This window comes from Pelophylax lessonae (genome assembly GCF_965119305.1).
Source record: "Pelophylax lessonae genome assembly, chromosome: 4".
Classification (NCBI taxonomy): domain Eukaryota; kingdom Metazoa; phylum Chordata; class Amphibia; order Anura; family Ranidae; genus Pelophylax; species Pelophylax lessonae.
The window spans coordinates 112,425,316-112,435,938 of NC_138771.1; the positions used below are offsets into that span (position 1 = coordinate 112,425,316).

The following is a 10,623-nucleotide window of genomic DNA, read 5'->3' on the forward strand; positions in this document are numbered from 1 at the left end:
AACATAAATAAAACACTTTCAATGTATATACCTGGCTTGATATTTTTTGAATCACTATGGCTTCATGTGCACATTGCCTATTTTGACCGCCAGCTGTGGGAAAACACAAAGTGCAGCAAAAATCGCACCACACTTTTGCTGCAGTCGGTCAAAACGTTCTGATTGTGAATGCAATTCTTCCACGTTCAGGAGAGGGAGGACAAAACTCCCCTAACTGCAGCACCATACATGGACACATAGGTTTTTATGGAGTTGAGTTTAGAAGCTTTGGCAAAAAAAACGTCAAAAGCTGCTAAACTCAAGTTCAGGAGCTGTAGCGTACATGAATTCCGACTTTCTTATTTATATACTTGTTCTTGGTCAGTGAATGAGAAAAGCGACAGCCAGAAAACAACATTTCCAGAAAGTGGTCATGTAGATGCATGTAGACGTCTCTTGTTTTGTTTTGTTTTTTTATTAGAGAAGAATATTCATGTGAAATGTGCAGAGAGTACACAATTAATATCCTTAATTATAGCAAGGCACAGTGGATATATAAAGTCTACACACCCCTGTTAAAATGTCAGGTTTCTGTGATGTAAAAAAAATGAGACAAAGATAAATCATTTCAAATCTTTTTCCACATGTAATGTGACCTATAAACTGTACAACTCAATTCAAAAACAAACTGAAATCTTTTAGGGGGGGGGGGGAGTAAAAATTAAAAAAAACGAAAATAATGTGGTAGCATAAGTGTGCACACCCTCAAATAACTGGGGATGTAGCTGTGTTCAGAATTAAGCAATCACATTCAAACTCATGGTAAATAGGAGTCGGTACACACTTGCCATCATTTAAAGTGCCTCTGATTAAATTTGAGCTGTTCTAGTAGGTCTTTCCTGACATTTTCTAAGTCACATCCTACAATAAAAGCCATGGTCCATAGAGAGCTTCCAAAGCATCAAAGGGATCTCATTGTTAAAAGGTATAATTCAGGAGAAGGGTAGAAAAGAATTTCCAAGGCATTATATATATCATGGAACACAGTGAAGATAGTCATCATCAAATAGAGAAAATATGGCACAACAGTGACATTACCAAGAACTGGACGTTCCCTCCAAAATTGATGAAAAGACGAGAAGAAAACTGGTCAGGGAGGCTGCCGAGAGGCCTACAGCAACATGATTTGAGCTGCAGGAATATCTGGCAAGTACTGGCTGTGTGTTACATATAAAAACAATCTCCTGTATGCTTCATATGTCTGGACCATGGGGTAGAGTGACAAGACGGATGCCTTTTCTTAAGAAGAAAAACATCCAAGCCCGGCTAAATTTTGCAAAAACACATCCGAAGTCTCCCAAAAGTATGTGGGAAAATGTGTTATGGTCTGAGGAATTCAAAGTTGAACTTTTTGTCCATAAGTCCAAAAGATATATTTGGCGTAAAAACAACACTGCACATCACCAAAAGAACACCATACCCACAGTGAAGCATGGTGGTGGCAGCAATTTGCTTTGGGGCTGTTTTTCTTCAGCTGGAACGGGGGCCTTAGTCAAGGTAGAGGGAATTATGAACAGGCATCTGCTAGAAAGCTGAACATGAAGAGGAACTTCATCTTTTAGCATGACAACGACCCAAAGCATACATCCAAATCAACAAAGGAATGACTTCACCAGTAGGAGATTAAAGTTTTGAAATGACCCAGCCAGAGTCCAGACCCGAATCTGATTGAAAATCTGTGGGGTGATCTGAAGAGGGCTTTGCACAGAAGATGCCCTCTCAATCTGACAGATTTAGAGTGTTTTTTTACAAAGAAGAGTGGGCAAATATTGCCAAGTCAAGATGTGCCATGCTGATTGACTCATACCCAAAAAGACTGAGTGCTGTAATAAATTCAAAAGGTGCTTCATCAAAGTATAAGTTTTAGGGTGTGCACACTTATGCAACCATATTATTTTAGTTTTTTATTTTTACTTCCATCCACCTGAAAGATTTTTAGTTTGTTCAGTTTATAGGTCACAATAAAGGTGGAAACATTTCTGAAATTATTTATCTTTGTCTCATTTTTTTTATATCACAGATTTTATATACATAGCAAAAATAGGAGTATACAATGTCATGCAGTGTGGAGAAGCAGACCCAGAAAGGGGGGGGGGGGGGACCAAGGAGGACACTCGCTGCAAAAGCAAGGAACCATAATCAACAGAAAAAAAGGTCCAGACCCATCTGGACTCAAAAATTGGCAGAAAAGCCAAAGTCATACAGAGCTGTAGCTTCATGGGCCCAGAAGAAAAGCTTCATGGCCCGCACGGCCTCCATGATGTCTCGACTGTTAGATGCAACCAGTTACAGTTACATTTAGTGAAGTGGGGAAATAAAGAAATACAGCTCTGATAAACTGAAACCACATCCTTCTCTAGAGGCAGCAGAAATGTCTGATGCTACACAAAGACAAAGTCAAACAGGTAGTGTGAATGCAGAACATCTGGCGTATATCTTCCATGCCACAAACTCTGCTTTTTTGGCAGTTCACCCTTCTTTACATGTACAACTAAAAAGAACCGAATAGCTGTTACCCAAGACTGTGTCAAGTGTTTGCTTAGGTTTTATAATTAAGGGCTTAATCAACATCATAAAGAACAGAGAGTGCAAAATGTGCAGTCAGCAAATCAGAATGTTTGCTAAAGGTGTATATTCACTTGGAATTTTGAAGAGTTACAAGAATATGTCTGAAATGACAACATTATTATTTCAAATTAGGAAATTCTAAATGTTCTAAATAATGGCAGGTAGGAAAATATGTTCTGAGTGTTTAAAGTGGAACTTCGGCCAAAGAGTGCAGAGGGGTAAAACGTCTGCCAGATTTTTATTGCTGCCCATAACTCTTACAGTAAAAGATCTTTCCTCATGTTTTATCCTGGATACGCGTCAGAAAGAGACAGGGAATCTCCTCAAGGTGATAGAAATTCTACTTTTCAGCTGTCACCAAAAAAGGTGTCTTCCTTGAAAGATCTTCCTAAATTTCATTTTGTTCCATTGGTTCCCAGAATGGAAAATGAGGGTGAATTTCTCCAAAGGTGACAGAGTTGAAAAAACCCAAGGGAGCTTTTACCCTGTTCCCACTCTATCCATCACTAGAAAAAAAAAAAAAAGAAATTGGACCAGTATCCTACATTAAAATGTTATAAGACAGATGTCTTTATTTGCCTGTGTGTTTTTCACTTGCGGTATCCACATTAAGCATAACTCATGAATCGTTATGTTAATATACTGTAATTCTTTACCTATAATCCTGAAAGTAATGGCTAAATACATTTTGTCTAAGATGCTATAAACATCTATGATTTGTTATTTTTAACCACTTCAGCCCCGGAAGATTTTACCCCCTTAATGACCAGGCCATTTTTTGCGATTTGGCACTTTGCTGATGTCCTTTTTTTCCCACAAATAGAGCTTTCTTTTGGTGGTATTTGATCACCTCTGCGGTTTTTAGATTTTGCGCTATAAACGAACAAAGAGCAGCAATTTTGAAAAAACACCATATTTTTTACTTTCTGCTATAAAACATTCCCAATGAAACATTTCTAAAAATTTTATTTTTTTATCAGTTTAGGCCAATTTGTATTCTGCTACATATTTTTGGTAAAAAAATCCCCAAAAGCGTATTTTAATTGGTTTGTACAAAAGTTACAGCGTTTACAAACTACGGGATAGATTTTTGGACTTTTTATTTTTTTTTTATTAGTAATGGCAGCGATCTGCAAATTTTTAGCAGGACTGCGATATTGCAGCAGAGAGATCGGACCCCTAACTGACATTTTTGACACTTTTTGGGGACCAGTGACACTAAAACAGTAATCAGTGCTAAATAATATGCACTGTTACTGTATAAATGACACTGGCAGGGAAGGAGTTAATACTGGGAGTGATCAAAGGGGTTAAATATATGCATAATATGCTTACTGACTGTGTGGGGGATGGGTTCTGTGACAGGCACAGGGAGATCACAGTTTCAGCTTAGCTGAAACTGCTGATCTTTCCCTGCCTGTCTGACAGAAGATCCGCCTGCTTTGTTTACATAAGCAGGCGGGTCTTCTCTGGGTTTCTTGGATGATCGCGGGAGGGCAGTGGCAAACGCCGCCCCTCCTCCCGCGGCCCGCCTCCCGCTGTGTCTAAACCACATGCACTCCAGTCACATAGTACTACGTAACTGGACGCAGCAGAGCCGCCCTGCCGCAGTAATATTATGGCGGGCGGTCGGCAAGTGGTTAAAGGAATGCTCACCTGTAGCACATAACCTTGTTCTTTTTTTAAAGCCAATCTTGATTGAGGTGATTAGTTTATAGAGGTTCAAATGCCAAAATTGTTGTATTCCTTTTAAGCCGGCTATAAATGTTTGAATCTCGGTCGACTCAGCAGGAACCGGCTGAGATTCAAACCTTGTATGGGCAGGCTGAATGAACCCAAGTTGATCGATTGGTCAACTTGGGTACAACCAGGCTGCTGAATTTTACATGTTAATATTGCTAACGGCTGTTAGAACACGATGGCTCTGTGGGAGGGATTCCCCCGTCAACACTGTCTGTTGACGGGGGATTTAAGCACATTTCTTTCCTGCAACCCATGGTTGCAGGGAAGAAATGTGCTCTGTCTATGGCCGGTCTTAGCCCTATATGTTGGGCCATCCCACCCTCCTTGGATCTGGCACTGTGGAATGGTTTATCAGATTATGTTCTGATGGCGTCTTAGCAAGACATAGGAAATCAGGTTGTGTTTCAGCTGTCTCACTATACTGTACCAGTGGCCAGTAGTCCTAAGGGGGCATGCAATGTTTTGCTAACAGTGAAAAAAAAGGAAACTAATGGTGGATTGAAGTAACATGAGCTCAGAAATATGCTGTCATTCTGTACATTGTCAGCTTGGTCATACTAACTCCAACTTTAGGCAAGCTATAGTCTAGCACAGGAATTGTATGTTTGGCAGGATAATGTGGCTGCTGTCCCTAGTAGTCCTATCAACCTAAACCCAGACCTGTGTGTTCTAGTAACATATCCAAGCTTGAGAATAAAAACGTTGGGTACTTTCACACTGCACATTACCCATGCTTTCCCATAGACTTCTATTAGATTGGGCAGTTTTGGTGCGTTTTCTGAAAGCACATCAAAAGTCCTGCATGCGCTTTCAGAAACACACCAAAAATGCCTGATCTATTAGAAGTCTATGGGGAATGCATGGGTAGCCCACACGAAAACCATGGGTACACTGCCCTGCACTCACGCTGCGGGCATACTGCAGCGCGACAGTGTGAACGGGGCCTTATTCAGTATACAAGTATGGAATCTGTATCTCATTATTTAAAAGCCCAAAGAAGAAGAATTATTTTTTTTTTTTTCAGTAAAAATACCATCCTAAACTAAAATGGTTTAAGCTTGCTTCTATAGCTGAACTTAGGAATACTGATAACAGAAGAAAGCAATGTCAGAAACATTTTGAGAAAACAAAAGTTTTTTATCTTCAGGATAGCTTCTTGCATTGATTATTTAAATTGCAGTTCAAATTACAGAAAAAATTGAGGCTTTAGAATACGTTGTATTAGATTGCACACCTGTAGGCCTGTGGGTTTTACGAACTATGGCCCTATTCACTGCTGTTATTGTACTTGATGTATGTCTTTCCAAACCTACCTGTCTAACCCAAAAACATGTACATTTGACTCTACTAATATTTCTCTGTTTATGTTATTCACAGGTGAGAGGCCTTTCGAATGCAGTTGGGAAGAATGCAACAAGAAGTTTGCTAGGTCAGACGAGCTTGCTAGACACTACCGCACTCATACCGGAGAGAAGAAATTCTGCTGTCCAATTTGTGAAAAGCGCTTTATGCGCAGTGACCACCTGACCAAGCATGCCCGCCGTCATGCCAATTTCCAGCCCAGCATGCTTAAAGGGCGAGGGGGTGCCAGCTCCAGAAATGGATCTGTCAGCGACTACAGCCGCTCCGACGCATCTAGTCCTGCTATCAGCCCAGCAAGCTCCCCTTAAGTCTACTTGCACTGGACATTAGCACTTTTCCTCTGCTAATGTGGAATACTTTGGGAAATGGACTTTTTCTTACCTGCATTTGACATTTTTTATTTTATGTTTTTAATTTGTAAGTGGTTTAAGACAACTTATTTTAAACTAACAGAACAAATACCAGTTACCAATATAAGGAACACGTCCTTTCTACTTTCCTGGCTGCCTTTCTCTTGGATTTCCAGAATTCTCTTAACAAATCTATTTTGGATCTCCAAAATTTTACAGGTGATTCTGTCTTGGATCTTCAGAATTCAGTACTTCCTCCGTTTTCTACCTCCAGATTTCATGAAATCTTCTGCTTTTGTATAGAAACTACATATACATATATCTCTATAAAAAACCATAACCCCTACACTAAATGTCACAGAACTATACAAGTCTGTCTGTCCTGGATCAGACCTCCTTAAATTCATCTCTTGTGTATTTGGAAAATCTCCTAAACCCGTCTCTTGCAGTCATATTCCTCAATTGCTATACATCATGTTTGTCTCCAGTTCATCTAAAGATAAAATATACTTCCAAAAGGACAACAAGCAAATAAACTACTTTCTTCACCTCAGGACACAAAAAAAAACTTGCACAACAAAAGCATTTATCTACAGCTTACAGTTCAACAATGTTGAATCTCACCTCCTCTTCAATACTCCCCTCTCTCAGGGATTGGTTTATAGGTTATAAGAGTACAATGAAGTCACATTCTTACTGCAGCCTTATCCTTTGTGAGGTTCTACTCTCAATTTTCCTTTTTTTTTTTTTTTTTCTTTGCACTCAAAATGTTGATTGGTAATGGGCACAATGCGAAGTCTCAGACCGTGGTGCCCGTATAGTGCTGTGGTAATTCTGGTTTTGTTGCGGTAGTTTTTTTTTTTTTATTATTAATGATTTCAATGTATATATTATTCCTAGCCATGTCAAATATGTACACAGAGATACACACGTGCGCAAAACAAACACACTCACGCACACACACGCGCACACACACACACATATAAGCTTGTGTGAATGGTGTTGTTCAGCTTTGTGGCTATTTTAAGTATCAGTATAAGTTTAGTATTTTCTTTGATTATACTTGTGCGTAATGCTCAAGGGCTGTACTGTAAACTCTACAATGAGCATTCTATTAATTTCAGTCTAGGATGGATTCAGTGCACTTTCTTTCTTCGTATCAGGTCATGCAATTAAAGAGCCTCTTACCGAGTCACTGTTGATAAGTGCCTGAGAAAGCAGCACTACCTGCGGTCAAGCCACTATGGTTGCCATTAATCAGAAAGTTAACAGGCTGTCACAAAATTTAAGCCAAATTACTATACCTGTTTGCTGACACTACTGAACGGCATGTACATGATTATAATTAAATGTTAGGCAGCTATGTCTACATGCTATCATTTTTACTATTCAATGTACCTTAGGAATGGCATCAGTACAAATGTTTAAAGTTGAACTCTTGGCATAGAACTAAGTACACCGATAAAATACATATATGGGAGCTGTTTTACCTTTCAAAGTCATTGTCTCTTTGTTCATCCAGTCCTAAGATTTTTCACGTCCCTACCACACAGCACAGCTGAGCAGACAACACCACTTTCTATATTAAATTCATATTCCGTAAATACAGTGTTGCCCTCTCTCCACCGCCAGCATCTGACTGGACAGTGAAAGAGTAGTAGCAGACTGATTAGGTTATCTCTTTACTTACTCACTCATGTTTCTTGTCAGATTATTTTTGTGCAGTTTACCTAATTGGCTCCCAGTCCTGCCCTTCCAATTCCCAGTCTGCTATAGTGGGGATTGTAAGTGGCTGATACCAAGTGAATTACAAGCATTTTACATTAGTTTGATTTAAAGAAATATATGTAATGATCTTTAATTGCTACCTAGATACATTTATTTGTGTATTTTATATTTGCCCGGAGTTCAGCCTTAACATATAACAATTAAACCAAAGTTTCACTCAAAAATATTGACTTAGCTTGGTGTGGAGGATGAACAGGGCGCTTCTTGCGTCAGTTGATATATTTATAGACCCATTTGTGTAAACCTCCACCATCAATTTTCCCATATTGCTGTTAATTTGCCAGAGTTATCAGTTGGGCTCTTTCTGATACACCATCAGGCACAGCAGTAGAAGTGGCAGAAGGTCAATGAGGAAGAGTCACAATGGCAGATCTTCACAGTAGTCATACGTATTTATAACTTTATTGATTCAAATAATTGTTAGACTTGAAAATCACTGAAAATGTGTCAAAGTACTGACAACCTTTAAACCACTGAAAATGGCAATTTCCATTGTAGCTCACTTATTCAAGGGTTTGATAATTAAACATTTGCTCTGTGAGCCTGTGTAATTCAGAGGTTCTAATTGTAATTGCACCATTTTGTTAAACATATCCTTTATTATTTGACTGAAATCCCATTCGTACATTTGTCTTTGTCACATAGTGCTGCTTGCTCACCAATTTATTCAGATGTGTCTAGGAAGGTGGTACTTCTTCACTATATGGTATACCTGCATACTGATGCAGCCAGACTAACTTGCCATGGTAAGTGGTGCATTGTGGAGCAAGGCCTGCATTCAGTATTTTGCATTCATGAAGAGGAGCAGAAGTCTGACTACATCTGTATCAAATTTTTTTTATGCATAAAACTATCAGCTTCACTACTAATAGGGTATTGCACTTTGGGATTTTGAGTGTGTTTGTGTATTTCTATATAATATCTATAAATATATAAATCTATACATATAAGAAACAGTAAACTGCAATACGGTTTTGTAGCAGGATCTATAAAGCCACAATTTTCATTTTTCTGGTTTTCATTAAACTACAGCTTTGTACCACTCTGTAGTTCTACATCAGGATCTTACGTTAGGGTAGGTTTGGAAGATTATAGAAACATTGTAAAAACTATACCTAATGTGAAGTGCTCTTAAGGGATTCTTACTACGTTCTGTGTTGGCAATGAACAGTATGTGTGTATCATGTGTTACAGGGTACAAAGCACAGACAGGCTTGTTTAATGTATCAGGGCACAAGGTAGTGATGATTTGCAAAGTACAATGACCTATAATGTCAGACATTATTCAGGACAGTTGTTGCTCTGATTGGTTGCTGTGGGTTATTGCATTTTCCTATCATCATTGTTATTAAACAAACGCTCTGTTGTGTCAACTACAAAAGTCATTGTGCAGTACACCATTTTATTCTCCAAGTAAAAGGTTCATGTTGAAGTATAACGTTTTAAAATAATTACTGCATATGAACTAGTTATAACTTAGAAGTAAAGGCATATTGCAGCTATAAATTACAGCCTTCATAGACAGACAGACAGACAGACAGAGGTGGCTACACAAAATATAGCTGCATTTTCTTATATAAAGCTTAAAGTGTGTCTGTGCCAAGTCTCAGTATTTACATATTCTAAATGAGCATTAAAAGCACTTGAAAACAAGACCTCATTTATCTCTGTATCTATAGGCACTGTAGTAAAATTAATCATCAAAATTCACAGAGACATTCTACAGCTCATCTCCATTTATTTTCCATTGCAGTCTACCAGCCCTCCAATGTAAACACACAGCGGATATTTCTAAGATACTAGAAACTGAAACCAGACTTTAGTTTTTGTTGTAATTTTTGAGGATCTGTGAGGATGAATTACAGGCAGTCCCCAGGTTACAAACAAGATAGGTTCTGTAGGTTTGTTCTTAACTTGAATTTTTATGTAAGTTGGAACAGGTACATTTTTTAAGTGTAACATTTTTTGGATAGCATAGGGAAGGGCTAACACCCCTGTAATGTTAGTTTTGCTGTCTGTATCCCTGTTCAGAAGATGTCACCTTTCCGTCCCTGTGACAACTGGATTTTGAAAATTTTGGGTGGTTGTGGAAACAAGGATTGGTGATATAGCTTTAGTGGAGACACCTTTTTCCCATGAGAACTCTTACAAGAGTGAATTTCCCTTCCTAGGGGTAGATGTCCTCTAACTTTCTGTTTCTCCCTCCATTTGTAAATAAAAGTCATTCATAACTTGAATGTTTGTAACCCAGGGACTGCCTATAATTCACACAACTTGCGGCTGGAGAGACGAGTGATGGATTGTTTAAGGCTTTTTATTGCTTGTTAATAATATGCAAACACTATAACGTCCATAAGCTAGGCACAGGTGCACTTTACATAAATTTGACTAGGCCTTCTGATTTTGATATAGCTTCAACATTTGTGGAATATCATCAACAGTTCAATGATTTCCCATTTTTAGAGTTGCTCTACAAAATTGGCCCTGCAAATAGGATGTTCACTTAAAAGAGAACTTCAGCGTTGCTACAAAAATCCTAGCACATATACACATTTCAGATTCAAGCACTTGGTATTCATGTTTTTATTATGAGCTGTAGAACTTGGAACTGAAGGCCATAAATCATTTAAAAGGCAACTGTAGGTTTGAAATGAAAACATTTTATGAGCGCTATCGCACACTATTGTATTGGCTTGCAATGTATGTATTGTCAAATCGTTATCCACAGCACACAGTAGTAGTAGTCTTGTAGATAGGTTTACATTTTTGCTAC

The 10,623-nt window shown here is 38.5% G+C and overlaps 1 protein-coding gene across 1 annotated transcript in view; it reads left to right on the plus strand.

Moving 5' to 3' along the window:
• The window catches only part of KLF13 (KLF transcription factor 13), a 145,259-nt gene extending 135,871 nt beyond the window's left edge, over window positions 1-9,388 (plus strand). Inside the window, exon 2 of the mRNA XM_082256698.1 lies at window positions 5,728-9,388. Coding sequence (XP_082112824.1) covers window positions 5,728-6,020 — 293 coding nt within the window. The 3' untranslated portion in view covers window positions 6,021-9,388. The remainder of the gene's footprint in view (window positions 1-5,727) is intronic.
• The last annotated feature ends 1,235 nt before the right edge of the window (window positions 9,389-10,623 follow it).